The sequence below is a fragment of the Pelecanus crispus genome, chromosome 14 (genome assembly GCF_030463565.1).
Source record: "Pelecanus crispus isolate bPelCri1 chromosome 14, bPelCri1.pri, whole genome shotgun sequence".
Lineage (NCBI taxonomy): Eukaryota > Metazoa > Chordata > Aves > Pelecaniformes > Pelecanidae > Pelecanus > Pelecanus crispus.
The window spans coordinates 13846799-13867744 of record NC_134656.1 but is presented as its reverse complement, the minus strand read 5'-3'; the positions used below and the strand labels follow the sequence as shown (position 1 = coordinate 13867744).

Here is a 20946-nt window from a genome sequence, read left to right as displayed (position 1 = left end):
CCTGCAGAGGCACATAAAGCAGCAGACCATCTGTACCACTCGGATCGAAATGCATCGCTGGAGAGGGGGCTATATTAAAAGTGAAGGCAGATTGGGGCACTGCTGTGGAACTCTTCTGGCTTTATCTATGAGTTGCAGATTAAACTTGTTGACAGAAATGGGGAAGGAACTGTTAATAGAGACTGTATGTCATATCCTTCCCTGAAGTTCACCGAAGACTAGGGGTTAAAAACGAAATCAATCTATATTTGACCACTGGCGATCCGTGCGAGAGACTCTTCTGTGCTATTCTGAGAACTATTTAAAGCTGGCTTTTAGATTTTACTGCATATATGCTGTTAGTTGTGGCATGTCTGTCTTTTATGAATACATACTTCAAGAAATAGGTTATTTTCTAAAATTGCTTTAATTTTCTTACCTAGTTATTGGTATGAGTTTTGCGCATAATTACATACTTTGAGTTGGTTCCCAGCAGTACTTACCCTGATAATAATAGGGACATAACACATCGGAATAGTTGAAAAATCTGCATCAAGGAGGGGGTTGAGAAAGAGATAACAGGTTTGGTAGAAGATGCCTGTTGTACTTGACATGAAATTCTCTCCTCCACCCGCAGTATCCTCTCAGAGATAACTAATTCTTTTAACCATAAGTATACAAGCGGGGATGAAATAGCTGTGGAACAGCAGTTTATGTACAACCCCAAATGCGTTAAGTATTTTCTAGATAGATAAGCAGCTCTCTGAGCTGGGGACAACTTCTATTTTTAGATACAATGGAGTGAGCGAGGGGCAATAAATGGTGAGGAAGAGAGAGGCAATGAGGTCAGGAGGTTACTTCCATGCATTTGTTTAAAAGAAGCGAGAAGAATGCAAGGAAGACTGTTAATATGCACAGTACAGCCAGTGTAGCTATGAGCAGGTATAACAAGAATGGACAGCCTTCTGAATGCTGCAAGGAAAGTCAGCAAATGCTATTATTCCAAGAAGCTATTGGCTAGTATAGAGCAGAAAACCAAACACGTTAACTTTTAGACCTTCGGAAAAATGTTTGTGTGTAATGAAAGCATCTACATTGTCAGTTTGGTTGGTTAGGTTTTTTTGGGGTGTGTTTGGGGGTTTTTTTGTGGTTTTTTTTTTTTTTAAACAGAAGTACATATGGAGTCATTTCAGAAGAGCAAAAGCCATTTCTCTACCCCTCCCCCAAAAAGCTGATGTCCAGGAATATGTGTCTCCTAAACTAACTTTTCCCCCCGCCCTCCCCTTTTGAAACAGATCCAGGTTTGCCTCTCAAGCTGCTTTTGACTACTCTGGAGAGTAGCAACACGTTGCATCTGACATGATTCTTCCCAGTTGTACTGCTGCAGATGGGATTCTGAGTACAAGGAATGAAAATTGATAGGACTTGTCGGTGTTCCTTCTGCTATAGCCTGGCAAATCTCTGAGCTGCAGCAGAGGTACTAAAGCTTTATCTGTAAACTTAGGAAGTTGGACTTTTCTCTTTCCCTACCCATTGGAACAAGTGCTAGGATATTTAAAATCAATTTTTAGTTTCTATGAAAAAAGTTAATTTCACCTGCCTGTGAAACTCACTGGAGAGGCTGGTAAGGAAGAACAATTTTTTATTTCCTCAAAACCCTATTAGTGTACATTTTTGGAAAGCAGCCTTAATAAATATCGCATCATACTATAGCTATGTATCTGTTGACTTACATGAAAATTCAATATGCATTTCTTAAATAAGCATAGAAGCTGAGTATAATTTTTCAGACCAGTGGTTTTGCTATTGCATGAGAACTTTCTTAATCAAAGTTTATCTCAAAGAGCAGACGCTGACAGAGATGAAGTAATAATGTGGCTATGAAATAATCTGCTGGAGGAAAAACTGTTTTCCCAAGTGGCTTTAGGGACAGAATAGCCAATGTATTTCTTTGGGTACAACACACTGTGCTAGGTTCTTTCTACTCAGGCATTTCTGGTCTTTTCAAAAAGCAGATAGTCTCCCTTGTGTCATTTTTAATTGATTTTTCACTGCATTACAAGAGATCGTTGGCACCAGTCCAGGAAAAGGCAGGCAGCAAGCAGGGAATTCATCAAAAACTGACTCATTGATCGCTGGATCTGATGAAATAATTAGTACTTGATATTTTCAATACAGTTCATACTGTTCTTTTGACTTCTGAAAGCAAGAGAAAATCCCTTTATACCAGAAGATCACTGAGCAAAACTATGATTTCAAAAATTCTTCAGTATGCTTATGCATTTTTTGGAATCTCCTTGTAGGAATTGCTAAGATTTTTTTATTGGCTCATTAACAGGGGTAGTACCAGTTAGATGTACTCTGTTTTGCGAAGTCAATTTTGGGGCATTGTATTTATGATGGAAAGAAGTCATAGGCAGTGCAAGTCATTTTGGTGCACCCATTCCCAAACATTTGCAATAATGGGCCTTCAAATGTATTCATTAATAATAATGATATTTTTTTAAAAAGTAATCTTGGAAACCAACAGAAATGCTGAAGGGTTATCACACTAACATCAAAGTTGTAGTAGACTTCAAACAGTATCATACCATAGTTCCAAGATCTGGGCAGCTCTGCACTCTAATGAAATTTGTAAGATAAATCAGTGTATAACAAGTCTTCTGAGTATCCTCTATGAATTTGCAAATGTGTTGTTAACTCAGTAAATTTTGCTACAGTCCTGTTTAAAAATATGGATAGATGTGGGTTTTTTTCTTTGGCATCTGCATTTTTGATGCAATAAACAAAAATGTCATCTCAAAACATCCCGGAACCTTAAGGAAGGCGATTGCTTTTTATAATGTATCAAAGCAAAAGTAAGAGTTTGATACCCTGCTAAATCCTTGAGCTTGCCGCCAAATTGGAGCATAGAGTAAAACTTCATTGCCGATGTTGGTAACAGCTTATGAACTGTGAATTTTTCAAGTTTCTGCTTCTAGCTGGCACTAGAAAAACATTCAGTTGCTTTGTGGTTGTGTTTTGTTTGTGGGTTTTTTTTTTCCTTAGGAGTTAGATCATTTCAAGTATGTTGCGCCTCACTTCTTCGGTGAGAACTGTGCTGTTCCTTAGGGGGGTGGGGGGGGTCAAGGTATAAATAAATACTTGTTTCCCTCTCCCTTATAGGAGACCTGCGAACAAAAAAGAAATAGAAGCCATTAACCTACCTTGTTCAGAGGGAACACTAAATCAGCACAATATGGCACAACATAGTGTTGTCCTTGGATTATTCATGATGACTGTTTTATCACTGTTGGATGGAAGTTCAGCTTTCCTGTTAAATCAGCGTCTGAAGGGAAGATTTCAAAGAGACCGTAGAAACATCCGCCCAAACATCATCCTTGTTCTTACCGATGATCAGGATGTAGAACTTGGTAAGAGCCCAACGTAAAGAGAATTTTAGCTAACAAGTATGGCACTGCTTTTCCTTGAAGCTAGATTCTTGCATTCAAAATAATAATCTATTTTCTCAGTGTGAAAAATGATAGCAGAACACATAGCCAAAATTTAAACCTACCTTTATGCAGAAAATACTTTCCATCTGCATGCTATTCAAGGACAGCAAAAGTCAGTATCAACTTAAAACGTTAAACTTCCTGTTTCTGTGGAAATACGAGGTTCCTGCCTATCCGTCTCCACCTAGACACCTAAACTATGCTTCTGGCAATTGCAAGTATAACCTGGGAAGCTACATGCCAAAGCAGTAGGTTTAAATTCATAACTGATTATTGCACTGTGTAATTACCCAAATTTTTCTGTGTAATTGCAGACACTCATTACATATACAATTTTAATTTTAATTACTTAAATGTTACCTAACATAGTCATACTATTCTTGGTATTGTCCATTTAGATGTGTAGTTAATTACTGACCAAAATCACTTAGTATGAAAAGGTTCTACTACTGTATTATTTAATGCTGTGTTAATTGTTGAAGAAAGGAGATGAAGATTAAACACGCACTTTGCCTAACGATTTGGAATCATGAATTAACTGACAGCGTTTGGGTTTTGTTCTGTTACCTGAACAAGCTTATATTTACCAAATGTTACCTGTAGTTAGAAGTGATTAACACAAACCAGTTTATGTTAGTAATTTTGCATTAGAAATATGCTTTTCAGTGAGTATAAAGCCTGGATCATCTGAAAGATGAGAGCTTGTATATGTGTGGTCTGGCGGGTTTTTTTGACAGTTACTGCATCAAATTTCTAGTATGGATGGGGAAAACTGGAAAACAGACCTCACAGAAGAAACAGAACACGATAGTAAAGTTAATCAACTTGTATTACTATACACTTACTCATTTAGCTGAGAAGTTAATCACAGCAACATGGCAGTATTCTTACAGATGCCTCATTTTTATCAGTATGACTGCATGTCTGCAGTTTCATAGATGTCACATTCTTCTCAAAGGTGGTGAGAAAGCCCGCTATGGCAGTAACCCCACCAAATACAAACGTAATTCAAATTAGTAGGATCAGAAGATTTGTTGTTGTCACCTTTTTTTTTTTTTAAAATGGTTATTTGGATCACAGATAAAGCTGTTTCAATAATGTATATCGAAAAGAACCTAAGTACATTGTCTTGCAGGCTCAGAAGGTGGTCCTAAAAAATTTATCATCTTCTATTTTATGCTAGCCTGCTTGTTTCTGATGCAATTGTCTAAGTCCTTTGGGCAGTGTATTTCTCTTCTCTGATAATCTGATGCTTTCCAATTTCAAGCATAATGGGCATGTGTCCACACAAATTAGGATCTAACTAAGGAAAATCCATTTGACGAAGCTGAGATTTGATATTCGTCATTTGCCACTAATGGCTTTGTGAGACCAAATATTTGTTTGAATTAATTTTTATTCTTGTCTATTGTCTGGTGAGCTGTCCAAGTTAATCAAAACTGCCATTTATGGGGATTGTGGTTAATGGATTTAAGAAAGATGAAAACTGATATGAATTACAAATAAAAGCTAAGGAAAACTTGGAAGCTATGAAAGTATAGCAGAGAAAGCTGTGCATAACTAAGACTTCATCCGTTTCCAAGAATATTCTGTAACTGATGGGTATTGTAGCTTTCATTGTTCTTCTGTGGCCACTTGTGAGGCAAAAGGGAAGACGACACAAACTCAAGTGCTCTAACAGCCTTTCCTTTATTTAATTGAAGATAGATTTAACAATGTACCAGTAGCAGGTGGAGTTTACCAGAAAGAGAATGTTGTCCTTTCCTGAAAGGAGTACACCGCCACCCCCACCCCTTTTTTTTTTTTTTCCCTTCCATTTGCACTACTGTTAATCATGAGTTTTACTTGGGAAACTAAACCTTAGCCTTGTATTGAAAAAAGGAGAAGACTGATGAGGGGCTGATGAAAAGGATGCAGAATCTCCAGGTCAAAGGAGAACGAGTGTAAATTGTAATGGATACAAATGGGAGAAGACAAATGGGAACACCAAGAACTGCTGAAACATGCACACTCAGTTGACTGTCTAATCAAAAGAGTTGTACTGACAAGCAGAGTATAAAGAAGAGGAATATCCTGACGAGGAGAAAGAATTAATTAGAAACAAAGACTTTTTTTTTTCCCCCCATTAAAGTCCAAGTTGGTATAATGCTGATGTCCCCTGTGTGATGGACTCAGCATCTCCAGTTTAATTAGGTTTGCCTACCATATTGCTGTGGTTTAACAAACCAGCTTATTTCATTATCTCATAGTTGGAGAAAGATCTGATTATTTAGAAGATATTTCAGCCACGTTAGAGAAATCTGAGTGAGAGGGGATTTGTATGTTCCTACATCTTCTCTGAAAAGCTGCAGAAGTGGCATGGAAGATAAGTTTTTCTTAGTTATCATACATGGAGATTAGGGCCTTAGAGCTTTGTTAAAATTAAATATGAGGGGGAAAAAAAAGGAAAGGAAGATGTGAAAAGGGTGTCCAATGAGGTTCAAATAGGATAAAAATTGAAGGCTTTAGGGTACGGTTAATTGACATTCTGGGGTTCAGTTAACTTATCTGCTTATGGATACCGCTTCTTAAATTGTGCTTCAGAGTAGGCTAAGTCACTTGGGACTTAGTACAAGTTCTTCCACAGCTGGAGCTCCCTAAAACTCATGTAATTTAAGACCTCTGACAACAAAAGACAACTAATGAGAAAGTCAATATTATTTCATAAACAATTGGTATATTTTCTTCATTAATATTAGTCAAAATATCAGCCTTATCCCTAAAGTGCCCTATGAAGACACACTAAGCAAAGTTATGTATACCACACAAATTTCAAGTGGAATTTCAACCTAGGTTTTGCTTTACTTTGTCCAGTGAGCAGCTGGAATGCATCAAATTGATTAAACTTTCATATTTTCACAGTAGTCCAATGAATAGTTTTTTAAAATAGCTTAGAAATTTCACATTTAACTACCAAATAATTTTTATATATTCTCAATGGTTTTAGAGAGGTAACAGAACATTTTCTGAATTAAATATTGACACTTCAGAGCATGACTTCCCTTGGTACATCCACTAATGAAACCCCAGAAGGTTTTCCAACTCGAAAGGTGATTTGGTGAGGTTCCAGTTGCTGATTAACACATAACTAATCTTCTGCCACAGAAAGATCAATTTCTACTTTTTCTCATAATTCTATGTTTGTATTGGAGGCAAGCTGTAGAAAATAAGTTTTGGTTGGCTGGTTTAATGCTGTTTAAAATATTTAAAGCTGGCCTATTTAAGATTGTACAGAAGAGTATGCTGGATTTTTACCTTCCACTGATCTGTCATTCTGTATTAGTTCTCAAGCTGAGGAAGCAGATTAGATCATATGTTTTTGTATTAAAGACTGTTGATATATAGGGCCTTGTCATTACAGCAGTTTTATTAAAGGAGGTTACTGTCCCCAAGGGGAGTCTTAACGTGTACTGTTATTTATGCACAGATGCCTCTGTCGTTTAAAGGGGTTGTTAAATTGTGTTTTAATATTGGGATGACAAAACATTCTTTTGGTCTGCCTATTTATACTTGGGCTAGCTCATAAGACATCGTCCACAGTTTTCAGGCTTACATAATGTATAATTGACTGTTGTAATTGTTAACTGTGTTGTTTAGTGCCTTTGAGCACTAACATCCCACAGTTATGGAAACAAAAAATCTTGCATTCTTCAGAAACTTCTTTTTGATATGTGAAGTTTAGCAAGTTCTAAAGGGGGAGTGCAATAACCTGCCTTGGTTCTTGTCACGAAGTGATGTGGCAGAGATATGCTCTGACCTGCAAAATGCACAAACAGATTTTTATATTCATTCCAACAAAATGATCTCAAGACAATTAATACCATGGCAATTTTTAGGTGAAATGACCTACAGTAGAAATTAACCTTCTTTCATGGTGCCAGAGTCAGATTTCATATGTGGCTTATGACCATTTTCCCTCTTGGTTTTGACTCCTGGTTATATCAATGTGCCCTGTATCAAATCGACTTACTATTGCAATTTCATAATGAAATCCCTGCCTAAAGAGCTTAGAAGAAACCTAAACCCCTTATTGACAGAAACAACATACAGTTTGTGCCAGATGGTTGCAGGATGCATTGATTAAAGCTGAACTATTAATCCAACTCAATCTTGGGTAAGTTAGCCCCAACCCTACTCAAGCATGAACCCATACCTTCATCTCCATGTTGTCTGTTGGCTTTCCCTGCTCATAACAAGAAAGGAGGGTTAGTGATGGAAAGGTTTACTTTGCTTTGCAAGGTCATGCTGGTAACAGGTGCCATTACAAATTCTTTGGAAAATGAAAATTCTTCCTAGACCAAGTATAACTCTGATGCAGTTTTAACCATCAGGCACTGATAGGTGAGGGAAATTAAATGTCTTTTTTCTTCTGATCCTTGGTGTTTCTGCATGTAGAAAGAACTGATATGGATCCAGATTTAGCTAGGTGGATGTCTGTGGTAAAGATCCAGTCTTTGTCCAAAGCCTTGTCTTAAAAAGGAAACAGAACAGCCATTTGGCAGCAGGGTGGCTTTTAGTAACTTTTGGCAAAAAGACTTGTATTCCTGTTACCCCAGTTCATCCAAGTCCCTGCCAGTTAAACTTGCTTGTTTGTTTCTAGATGGTGGTTATAACCTACTTGGGACAGATAACATCATGTAGTCATCTAAAAATCTGATTCTGCAGAACCAAGCCTAAGAAAATTTAGAGAGTTTTAGGTAACACTATTATCAAAATGGATCAAGCGGACAGATAGAACTTAGTGGGCTGGTTATAGGAATTATTATGAGGGCTTTACTTTGTCTTTGGTTCAGTGAAAGTTACAGAAATCAATACCTGCTAATACCTCACATTAGGGAAAAGAACATTCTACCTAGAGAACAACTCTAACAGACCCTGCTTGAGCAGGGGTTTGGACTAAATAATCTCCAGGTGTCCCTTCCAACCTCAATGGTTCTGTGATTACAACCCTCAGCCTTTCGCAGAGAGTTGGCACAAAAGGCAATGCATCAGGTATCTTCTGAAACGAAGCTTTAAATAATGCTTAAGGAACATGCAAACTTTGGTCAGGCTTGCTGCACAAAGTGAGTTTCACCCTCAGGCCACATTATCTCAGCCTAATTCATGCTCGTTCTTGCCTGCAGCTACTGGAAAGGTACGAGTGGCTCCAGAAAGGCTGCACAGGTGGTGCAGATAGTTACGGTGGTAAATCTTGAGCTTAGAGAGAGAGAAATTAAAAAAGCATTATGATCTATGTCAACAGGTTTGAGTCAAATCTTAACTTAGGGCTTCAGTAATTGGCCCTTCTTAAAACAATGGGAAAACTTCACTAGAGCGGGGAGAATAATGTCTTTGGATTTGGGTTCACTGTGAGATTATAGTGCCCTGACTACCTGCGCTTCATTCTAGTCTGATGTAACACGTGAGCTCTTAGTTAGCTCTGTGACTGAAACAAGAAAGTAATTCTGAGATGGTTTTCTTCTTCCAGGTTCTATGCAAGTGATGAATAAAACAAGGCGGATCATGGAGCACGGAGGTGCTCATTTCATCAATGCCTTTGTGACAACACCCATGTGCTGCCCATCTCGCTCCTCTATTCTTACGGGGAAGTACGTCCACAACCACAACACTTACACCAACAACGAGAACTGTTCTTCTCCGTCCTGGCAGGCTCAGCATGAAATACGTACGTTTGCAGTGTACCTCAACAACACAGGATACAGGACAGGTAAGATCAAGGCTGACTCCGTCTGCAGGCTTCCTTAGACTTATTAGTACAGAGGCTAATGTATATAATATTTTAATTCTCATAACGGACTGCAGCAGTGCAGAATGCCAGAGTTTCAGTCTTGCGTGTCGGTTTAGCTTCCTTGTACTTTTACATGAGGAAATTGAAAAAAAAAAAAACCAACCAAACAACAACTTTTTTCAGAAGCTGGGAAGGATAAAATAACGTGCATGCTTGAACTGAAGGCATGGCACATGTAGAATATGCCCTACAATTGCCTGAAGTGCACAGAACAGACAAGAAAGATGCTATGGAAAGGAATTACTGATTTGAATTTTTCATAAAACAGATATATTAAACTAAGAATACAAGAGAAGAGACTGCTCCTTCTGCACTTCGGGGCAGATCTGTCAGCTGGATTGGTTTCTCCAGACAATCCATTCCCAGAAAGGTGTTCAGGTTAAATAACGACTGAGGAATAATAGGCAAGATTAAATGTACTCCTGAGAAACAAATGATCCTCTTTGCATGCAGTGCTGCTTAGGAACGAATATCCTGCAGAAAGGATTTCAGAAAATATACAGCACGTGTTTCACACCTATTTCCTTCTTGCATTCTCCAGACGTGAGACTTAGGTCCTTGCCCGTTACAGTGGTTTTGGCACTTCTCCTGCTAATGCCTTTTGTCATGATGAGAAATAGTCATAAACCTGGTTCTATTTGTGTTATTTATAGTATATATACTATAGTATTGTAGTATTGCTATTGATAGTCTACATTTTTTTCTTTGAATTTATAGTATTTGAGGCTTCCAGAAACTAGTATAAATCTTGAATAATAACTGTAACAAGATAATTATTTTCTTTCTAACTATTCACGTGAGTGTTACATGTTACTGCTGCAAAGTCTTGGTCTTAAAACAAATAGGTAATTTCCTTGTTTTGTTTTTCTAAATTAAAGACCTAAATTAATCTGGAAAGAAATAAATTAGGGGAAATGCACATACCTTGTTAATTGGTTGCTGTTTCCCTCCATTTATCATTCCTGGCACTAATACCCATGATCATATGAATACCACAACAAGGTTAATGTTTTATTCTTCACAGATTATTTGTTTTGTGTTTATTGATGTTTGTCTGTTGTAATAATTTTTATATTTAGTAACTATATTTCGAGCACCTACAATTTCTATTAACTTGCATAGCTATTGCAAGTGTCCTGGTATTCATATGTCTTATTTTTTTACATCAAGTTAATGTTTAAATTTAGACCCAAGATCTTGGTGAATCTAAATTACATTTTCAGTCTACCTCTCAATTTTTGTAACTAAATTTATTGGAACACACAGAAATAGTACTTCTACAAGTACAAAGCAATCTTCAGGTGTAAATGAGATCCTCATTCATGTAGTTAAATGTGATATGTTGTTATACAAACTTAAATGGAAATTGCCATCATTGGAGGCTGGTGTTTCTGATCTCAGGGTAAAGTCTGGAGTTATGCCCTGTGAAGGATGTCAGCAGTAAGATTGTATTTTTTTACACCACCACCACACCCCACCAAAAGATCTGATCAGGTTTACCTGCTTCAGAAACAGCAGGAAATTGTACTTTAGAACCTTGTTCACTCAGTTTCTCAAGTTTCAAAAGTAACCTGCTAAGGAGAGTGTTTTGGAGATTATGAATACAGTTTCTCTGAAATCGGGAGTCCTCCTTGAACATGACTGCAGTGAACAAAGGAAGCTCTGAAAAGCACAGGAGTTCATTTGTAGAGTTTTTTAAATTATTTTTTTGAGGTCCGTGGTAGTACTGGTTTGCACTGCAAACACACAGTTTAGCTTCTTGATCCTTTTTTTTTTTTTTTTTTTTTTTTTTGAAGAAGGAGAAGAAAAAGAGGCCATGAGGGATGAAGCCTTTTGAGGCTTGCTTTTATATTTAAGTTCACAACCTTGGAGTGAGAAAGCTATTATTTTGGAAGGGAGTTTGTTTTTTTTCTTAATTCATAAGCCAGGCCTTCTCCCTGTGTTTTTCTCTTTTGTTTAAACTTGAGGGGAGAAATTGTACTCTCCTCCACTTAACCTTCCCTCTGTTTTCTGCCGCTCGTTTCACATCTCCTTACCCTCTTCTCTGTTCATTGTGATCTCCCTGTGTTTTGTTCTGTTGCAAAAGATGATTCTGCTGGCGACCATTCTTTCTGCACTGTAGGATTTTCCCTGTGGCGCTGGCATTTGTGGTTTGGATCTATACAGGCTTGTGCTGCCGCTGACACCTTTGAGCAGCGTGCCGGTGGTGTGCGGGCAGGAGGGAGCCCTGTGGTGCAGGTTTCTCTTGCACAAGTTGCAAGTAAAAAATATGAGGGGGATGGAAAAGGGGCGACTTTCCTGTAATTGTTTCTCAGTTTCAGCCTTGGTTGTCAGTTTTCTATTTTTCAACTTTGGCACTTTAAAAAGTTTGACCAACTTTGTCAGGCACTGGACGTGGCAGAACAGAGATGAAAGGAAGAGGCTGAGCTCGAGGGAAGTTCTGTCTTTGGCTTTAACAGCCAGGATTTCGACCATCACGCATAGGGCTCACTGTCACTTTATGTGGCTCAATTAAAATAAATATCGTGACAGTGCAAAGGATGGGGCTTCCTTCTACAATGGAAGCCACTGAGGCAGTAGGCGTTACAGGTGTGTCTTCCTCTGCATTAACCTGTCTCGCAATCTGAAAAATGCTGTTGTGGTGAATAGCGACTGAAGGGCTGTGTTCTCGTTGCAGAGCCGCTACGAGTAGACAGCAAGCTCCCAGTCTCGGTATGTTAAGCAATCAGGCCGATTTTGAAGACCTCCTCACATCATTGTCCTATTACATATTGTGGGAAATTAGGCAAGAAGGACAATTTATGTAAACAAACCAAGCCAATTGATGAATTAGTCTTTAGAAGTCAGTGTAAGCAACATCTGAATCATCATTAACTTAAAACAGTGGACGCTAATACTTCAACTTGGAGCAGGAGGTGATTAGAATGGAAAAGAAACAAAGAGATCCTGTGACAAACATTTCTGAATGTCAGGGAATTTCCCTGCCAAAGGTTCCTGTGTAAACATTTACAGAAAAAAAAGGCGCTGTTTTCCAAGAACATACACATCTCTTTCTGTGAGACAGCTTTGAAAATGCACAATGCATTGTTGCATGCTTGGGTCCTGCAGCAACAAATACCAAGATGTTTTATTGGAATACAGATTTAAACTTTCCCTTAGACATTACTTAATGAGAAAAGCTTCTCTTTTCCATTTGCCTGGCTGGCTGAATGATTAGGTCTTAAAATTGGTGCCTGATTCCAGAATATTTTGTCAGCCTTATCTGCAGTCAGGAAATGAAAAGACATGTTTATCTTATTAAATTTAACAGAATTAGGGATGGTGGGCCAAATTCAGCCTGGCAGAAGGACGCTTTTGCTTCAGTGAATCTTCTGAGAGAGTTCTGTTAATTTAGGGTAGGGCTTAGTGTGGCTCAGTATGCAGAAAATGCAGTACGCGTTTTGGCTAACTTACCATCCTTGTTCCTGTTGAGCAGTACCCTATAGTACAGCTAGCCCTATCCAGTTAAATGAACCTGTTAGCAAAGAAAAAAACTGCTATTTGTATGGTGATAAGTCAGTATCTCACTCTGATGGTAAGTCTGTACTTGAATTATGCAAAGAATTAATATGTGCCATTTTGTACCAGTCATGTATTTTGAACCTAGAGAAAAGTCATTGTGGGAGGTCCATCTCTGCCATTATAAAAAATTTCTTGGGAATAAAAGTAATAATCATTCTTAGCACTTTCATGGGGCTTTACAATAATTAACTAATGAAATCATTAAAATTCAGTGACAATCTTCCATTTCCTCCCATTAATATTAGACTAAGAAGACACAGTGGCTGACTGCATTCAGATAATTATTTTTCTACTTCACTGTCTGAGCCTTTGACATTTTAAAGTGATTTTAACATTAAACTGTAAGAAAGAGGAGAAAGGCTATTGGTAAATGTTTATTAAAGAAGGAAGGAACCTGAAAAATATGTGACCAGATTTCAATATCTAGATACATGCCAGGAGAAAAAAAATCTTAGATTATCAGCTCCCTGCTGTAGAATTTGCTCTCCAGAATAGTTGCTGGTTGCTATTTTTTATTACAGAAATACTTAAAAACGTAACTGAAGTTGATCTCTGTGTATAATTGCTTGGTAGGGAATAATTGGTGACCTAAAGAGTCAAAAGATAGAAGCAGAGACAGAATAGTGAAGTACTTTCTGCAAGGTCATATGCAGGTGAAGAGCAACATTAAGAAGAGATGCAAGTTTTTATTCACTCACCAGTGCCCTAGCCACTGTGCCATGCTGCACTTCTCTGTCATGTTACATGCATATAAAGAAAACAGATTATCCAAGTCAAAGTAATGTCCTGTATGCAGGACAGATAGCTTTTGCAGCTGATGAAGAACTGAAGGCCATTTTTAAAAATAACAACCAAGTGATTTAAGAGTCAGACTTAATTTTTAGAAGTGATTTGCACGATTAAGAACTGCAGTGTTATGGTATTCATCTCCAAGGCATCTAGGTGACTTTTCAAAACTGGGTATCAGGTTTCTGAATTATCTTGAAGGTAAATTTGTTTCCTTAGATCTTTTGCTCTCTATATAGAAATACTATCTTAGCAAGGTCTGTCAAATTGTATCTGTTAGATGGTTTGAGACCATTAGACTTGAAAATGGTGTGAAAAAAAGATTCAGCGTAGTGGCTATATCATGATAGCTGTTGTTGAAAAGGGAACCAAGGGTCTATGCTGGGGAGGACATAAGAAGAGTCCTGATGTATAGTCCAAATCCACTGACTCTGTCCATGTTACTACTACTGGCAGGCTTGATCCATGGCGATGAATTATTGAGCTGGAACATCCTGCAAATATTCTGGAGAATGGCATTTTCAAACAAGAGACAGTTCTGGATTTCCTGCCTCATGCATGTGAAAGACTTTCCCCCCCCGGATCCCTCCCAGCTCTAACTTCAGTTCTGTACTATAAGCTGGTTTCCAGTCAAACATGCATGCATCTTTTCCCCTCTGTTTCTACAAATTGAGTTCTAAGCATCAGTAATTTCACTTTAAACATATTATGATGTATGATACCTTAAAATGAGAACGTGTTAAGTAGAGCTGTGGTCTCCTGAGGATTATGCAGAGGTTCTAGAGGTGAAACTTATCTATACAGCTAGTGCTTTATCACCTGTCTTCTGCAGGTAGCTCTGTGTTATTTGATGCACATTTTAACTATCCTGAAGAGGTGAATATATACACTTCTGTGAATAACTCACTCAGTAAAGTCCACGAGATAGCCTGCAATCCAATAGAGCTTTCCCAGGAGTCTGAGATGAAGGCATCCACAACTACAGAAATAAGCCTGTGGCTCCCTTATTTCCAGTCATATTTTGTTTCCTTTTACCTTCTCTTATTTCTTCCCCTGAATCTGTCTGTTTTCAACATAAAATGTTGTAGATTGTGAGAAACACCTCATCTTTTTCTTTTCTGCTACTATAATGTACTCTTCTGATAGGATGCCAATTCTAGCATTTAAAGTATAATGGCTTTGTCGTACTGATTTATCATTTCAAGCACGAAGTAATTCATAGCTTGATATTTCTTCAGAAATAGGATAATCATTTCATAGCATTCAAAACCACTAAAAGCTAAAAAGAATATTTGCACATTATGAAAATATTTTAAAAATCTTTGTTAGTTCACATCTTTTAGGATGACGGTACTTACAAAGTAAAAGAACCTAGTGGCTTATTAAGTTTTTCATCTTCCAGTGCCATTTGTGTTCAGTATTAGGTAGCTTATCAGGCAAAAATGAGAAGAGGTTATCTCCTTCTCACTCCAATTTAAGATCTTTTGTTTTATCCAGCTAGCAATTTAAGTCCTCGTGGTATCTTCTTGCATTCTTTTTTTCTTTGCTTTTCCAGAATGCTGGCTTTTTTGCAGAAGTCTTTAAAAATCATCAAATTTAATTTAGTAATGTAATTTACTGAATACAGTTTTCCTAAGTTGTCTTTCCTATATGCCTAAAGGTGTGAGTGTTCTGTGTGGCCCACATGGTTATATACTTGCCCTGTACAGCAGCCATACACAATTTAGTGGGCACTGGAAAAGCATCGTGATACGGAAGTTCAAAGATAGAACAATAAGCTGTATGCCGTCTTCTAATAAAGTGCATAGGAGAACAGTGATGATTTCAAAGACTCGCCGGCACCCACAGCATAACCTTTGCAAATAGATTGTAATTCCAGTTTCTGGACATTGAATTCCAATTTCTTTGAATTGGAACATCCTCATGTCTTTTTGTATGTTTTAGTAGCAAAGTACTGCCCTGAGACCTTTGTCTCATCTTCCAAGTTCTTCCCATCCTTGTGGATATGTTATGCATGGAAGGACTATATATGTTTTTTAGATGGATGCATTTCAGGACTGTAAGAGGTGACTGGTTAAAAAAAAAAAAAAGTGTCAAATGTATTTTTTTGTCAAAAGTAAAAGGTAAACATACAGACAATAAATTGCTGTAGAACCTAGATTTCTTCTCCTTCAGTGAATATCTTGTTGACAGGAATTCTGTGGTTATATTGAGCCAGGGTTGGACTTTTCTCCTAATTGGATTCAGTAAGCCTTTATTGTTTTTATTTATGAACTAATGCGTTTAGTAGTGTTCTTCCAAGTTTATTGCTAGGTGGAAAAAACCAGCTTTGTTAAAGCAAGTATTTCTTCTTGCATAGCATATCTCGGTAGCTCCCTGAAACTTGGCAATCGGGTTTCCTTCAAATCCTGTAGACAAAATGGCTCTAAATGAAATTCTTTTGGAGTTGGCCCAAATAGCATGGTGCAGACTTTGGTATTTTAGTAAAGATTCAGCATTAAGCTAGAAAAGCTTTTGCTCAGACTGTTTGTTGTTAAAAAAGGTCTGACAGTCTGCTGTTGGGGAGGTTTTTGGGTTTTATGTGTGGAGGAAGAAATGTTGCATATGATGAGAGGAGGAAAAATTTAAAGGTTAAGATTCTTCTGTGACCATGATATATAAAAGGGGGGAGTGATACCCATGGTAAATTTTTAATAAAATGTCTGGTGTTGTGGTGGTTTTGATGTTGGGAAACATTTTGTGGAAAATCTGAATGGTCAGGACTGGCCACCAAGGAATGTGAGCAGCCTGACTAGCGACAGTGAGCTGTGTGGTAGAGTAGTGCTCGAAACCCCACAGGCAGCCAGCACTCCTGCTTTCTCTTGTGCTGCCCAGTATAGGAAAGGATGCTGTTGCGATACACTAAGTCATCTTATCCTGAATTGTAATAAAGATTGATGATATGAAGATTGCCATTTCTAGATTTTTTTTTTCTTTAACTTTCAGAGGGTATATGTGAGAGAGATGTTCAGAAAGATATTTATGCCTTACAATTCTAGTTGTGTTTAAACTTTCATAAGCTGTGCCATAGGCGTTAGTGAAAGGGGGCTTTGGCCCCAATTCCATTGGGAATTCACTCACCTGAGAAGGACAAGCAAGACTTGGCTCCCCATCAGCATTCTTCAGTTTGATTCCTTGTTGACCATTTCAAAATATTTAGTTTGAGCCCTTTTGTTTTAGTTGGCTTCATCTGCTCTCCTTCAGCCAATTCCCTTGATTCATTAAATAGATCTTGGCACTGATCCTTGGCCACAGCTGAGGAATGTGCAATGCAAATTCAGGAAGAGAAACAAAGGTGTCATGAAGATTACTGTGCATTGCCTTTGTCCTGCTAGGTATCAGACTAGTTCCCTGGCATAACAAGAAAGCCTGTAGGCTATTCTAACTGCGGTGGTTACCAGACACCGTACAACATGGTTTATACAACTACTATGTTTCATGGATTGTAATGATAATTTTTATTCCAGTTACAGAGAAGTGCTGTGCATGTAAAGGCTCTTGCCTTTAGTACTACTCTTTTCACGTCCCTGTGATGGTGGATGGAGCGTGTGATCTTTATGAAAATTTTGTGCTATCAGTGTGCTATAGGTTAGAGAAAAATTGGGCCATCGTGTGTGATAGTCTAAAATAAAATGTGTGTATACACCTGCACTTCTCCTCTTAGTCTAACTGGTTAAGTACTTCAATGGATTCATCATTGCAAGGAGTGTTGCAGACATAAAAAGGAAAAGAAATAGCAAAAAAGTACTCAGAGCCCAGTCTTCCTTAGATCCTGAAACCGATGGAACTAAAGGGATCTGAGAACAAAATGTGGTCATAAGCCCCTCTTTTCCTCCCTAAAAATACTCTTAACATTTAGGAACTCCCTGTATGTTTTATGCAACCCGTTAGATTTACTGTGGTCACTGAGGTATTAATACTGATGCCGTGTCTTCTAATCTTTGCAGTAGTGGCATATTTCCTGTTGTCACTAAAGGTGCCAGCTGGGACCGTTTTCTTCAGGTGACTTCAGCACTTAGGAGTTACTGATTTTTGGAAAACCTGGTCAGTTATTTTGATACCTAATGAGAACTGATGTCTCTTGAAAAATCTTTCCCATGGAACCAAATTTAATACTAAATTACAGGATTTTATCTCAAAACCCCCATACTTCTGCTGTAAATCCATTAATTTCACTGGGTTTATTCCATTGTACATTGTCAGTCTAACAGTATATTTGGCCACGATGTGAATGCAAAGCTGACTTGACCTTTGAGCTTACTGCTTGTTACATGCGTACTTAGCCATGCTGAGAGTGCTTTCTCCTCTGCTTTCCTCTGATTGTTTCTTAGAGGACAAAAAGTACTGAAAGTAATTTTTGCTAGGTATACAGCAGAAATAAGATCAGAAACAGCACCCTCTCCATCCAAAACTAAGGGATTGCTCAAACATAGTTGATGTACTAAAACTAATAAACAAATCCCTATGAGTAACTAAGACTTGCAGCTCAAAACCTAATACCTGGAAAGCTGGATGTTGAAATATGACAGAAAAACAGTGCTTTAAATACGTCTTTGAAGTACTTAATGCACAACATTCATGTTTAAATGTAGAGGGTTAATAGCTTAAAACATAAGTTTAACTTCACAGTCATGGTGGTAAGTGCAATTTAATGGGGTGCTAATATGTGGTTACAGCTAAGTAGCACGAAGGATATGAAGAGAAGACTCCAGGAGGAAAGATGTGTGGTATAAATACTGAGGTTACTGTCCAGGAGTAACAAAAAGCTGAATTCTACTTTTTCTCAGCTTCAGGATTTATTAGGAGAGCATGAATATTTACAAATATATTCCTAAATTCTAGAATCCTGGAATCATGTATATCCAACTGAAGATGGACCTCGTAAGTCGCCTAGTCCATCTTAGGATCACAGGCTAATTCAGGTTGGAAGGGACCTCAGGAGGTCTCTTTTCCACCACCTGCTCAAAGCCTGCCCCAGGCCATGTTGCTGAGGGCTTTATCCAGCCTAGCCCTGAAAAACACAAAGGATTGGAGTTGCACAGTCTGAGCAACCTGTTTCACTCTCTGACTCTTCTTTTTGTGAAAAAGCTTTTCTTTACACCCAGGCTGAACCTCTCTTGTTTCAATCTGTGCTGGTTCATTCTTGTCCTCCCACCATGCAGCACCATGAAGAGCCTGGCTTTGTCTTCTCAACAGTCTCCTTGCAGCCGAAAAGGTTATTCGGTCCCCCTGAAGCCAGGCTAACGTTGCTCCATGGAGTATATTTTTCAAGTGCGTAGTCTGACTTGGCTTTACGTGTAGCAGAGCTTTATCTTTCACTGCTTCCCAACAGAATGTAACATATCACTGTCAGGAAGTTATTACCAGTACTCCTCTCATACATTCCTTTCTTGATTTCATCTTCTTACTTTATTTAAAAGGAGCATAAATCCTATGATCATACTGTTAAACAGGGTTTTAGTGGAATGGATAAGTGATCTTCGCCAGTAGTTAGCAGAACTGTGTCTGAAGAGACAACTAACTATGGTCAGAATCAAAGCTACCAAATCAAGGGAAGTGAATGAAAGACTGAAATTCTGTGTCTAACTCTGATCCTCTGGCAATTTTACACTGGTGAATCTCTGTTGACTTCCACTGCATTCCTGTTTCTAGTTTGAGAACAGGAAAAGGTCTGATATATCCAACTCCCAGTGTTGGGCAATCTGTAGGGAATAAAAAAAGGATGAATGATCCCCTGCATGATTTTATTGATGCGTCTTGAATTATCTTAGTTTTCAATTTAATGCAAAGTTTTGTGAATATCCTTTGTAGATGTATTTTAGTTGTGTTAAGTATTTTTATGTAGGTAGTAGGAAAAGCCTTAGTGTTTAAAAAAGGGGGAAAAAAAACCCAACAAACTTGTAGAGTTTGGTAGATGATAGAGAGAGATGATAGAACTAGCTTGAACGTTTCCAACGGCGGTGAACGATGCCTTGAGATGCCTGTTCTTTTGATTGTGCTTTTACACTACACTTGACGATATGCTAGGTCTGCTTTTTAAGCAATGAGCTGTGGTCTCAATATAGCTGCGGTTGTGCTACATTCAGAGCAGACCTTTGTATTAATTGATAGCACGGGGAAAATTCTTTTGTGTGCAATTATTTTCCTTACAGGAAGAGTTTAAAAAACAAAACCTCTTGTAAAAATTCCACTCTGTACCAAAGAATTTTCCAGGTGCTTATCATCGAAGGGTGAGACTCTGAGAAAAGAACCTTAGAAGGTTATGGACCCCTGCGGAAGCGGTAACGGTGTACAAAAGACTCAATTCTTGCATATCCTGTTTTGTGTAGCCTTAGGAGAAACTACGTTGTATAGTGTTTAAAGCAAAGGAAAATCACATTCTTGCCACATTTATTAAAAACAGCCACTTGGATGATTTTTAATGATCACTTTGTAGACTGGATATAGGAACATGGCTGAGCATATCAAACAGCAGCCTCTGAGAATGTTTATAAATGAAATCTTGGAGCAGTTTGAAATTGGATGTACCAAAGGCATGTGTACTCTAGTGAGCAGCTGTCTCTGGTGGTGAACTAATCTGATGAGGGGAAAAATTGTGTTAGAGAGAGTCTTTACAGTCCAAAATCAAAATCTTTCACCAGCATCAAGAGAGGTTTATTGTAACCCAATATTTTGTACTGCAGAGGAGTGACGTTTAAAAGTTTTTGAATAAGAACCATTTAAATGGCTGAGAAGGTGGGGGAAAAGAAAAAGATGTGAAATGGAAAATTGGAAACAGCAGAGAAAATTATTCAAAGCACTTTGACATCCATGAAAGATTATAAAGACATCCTGAATGTACAATGGCGGGTATGCAAAAGGTGCTGGAAGGAACTTCCGCCAGACTTTCCTTTAATGCCTCTGCAGAATAACAATGAAGTAATTCTTTACAGAATGCCTCTTTCCTGAGTTCTTCGGCTGGCTCAGTCAAAGGTTTTAGGAACGGATTGGTTCCCGTGAGCAGAAATGCCAAATATATCTCTGTTGGGATATAATATGTTGAATGCGGGACAAAAGGCTTTGGACTGCCTTGTGCATACCTGCTGCTGTAGACGGTGGTCAGTGTTTCAATCCTGTCTTCCTGTTACCATGACAAGAAAAAAATGTGCATCTGTGTTGTTTGATTACCCATAACCACTGTGAGTTGCCTTTCATTCTTTAAAAATTTTAAATTTTAAAATTTAAATTTTTTTTAAAGTTGTTCACAAAGCAAAATAATTT

General features: G+C 38.0%; 1 protein-coding gene across 3 annotated transcripts in view; it reads left to right on the top strand.

Annotated features, from left to right (window-relative positions):
- Nucleotides 1-3217: 3217 nt before the first annotated feature.
- The window catches only part of SULF2 (sulfatase 2), a 63085-nt gene continuing 45356 nt past the window's right edge, over nucleotides 3218-20946 (top strand). For all 3 annotated transcript variants that reach the window (XM_075721070.1, XM_075721071.1, XM_075721069.1), the window contains exons 1-2: nucleotides 3218-3392; nucleotides 8980-9219. In XM_075721070.1, coding sequence (XP_075577185.1) covers nucleotides 3218-3392; nucleotides 8980-9219 — 415 coding nt within the window. The remainder of the gene's footprint in view (nucleotides 3393-8979; nucleotides 9220-20946) is intronic.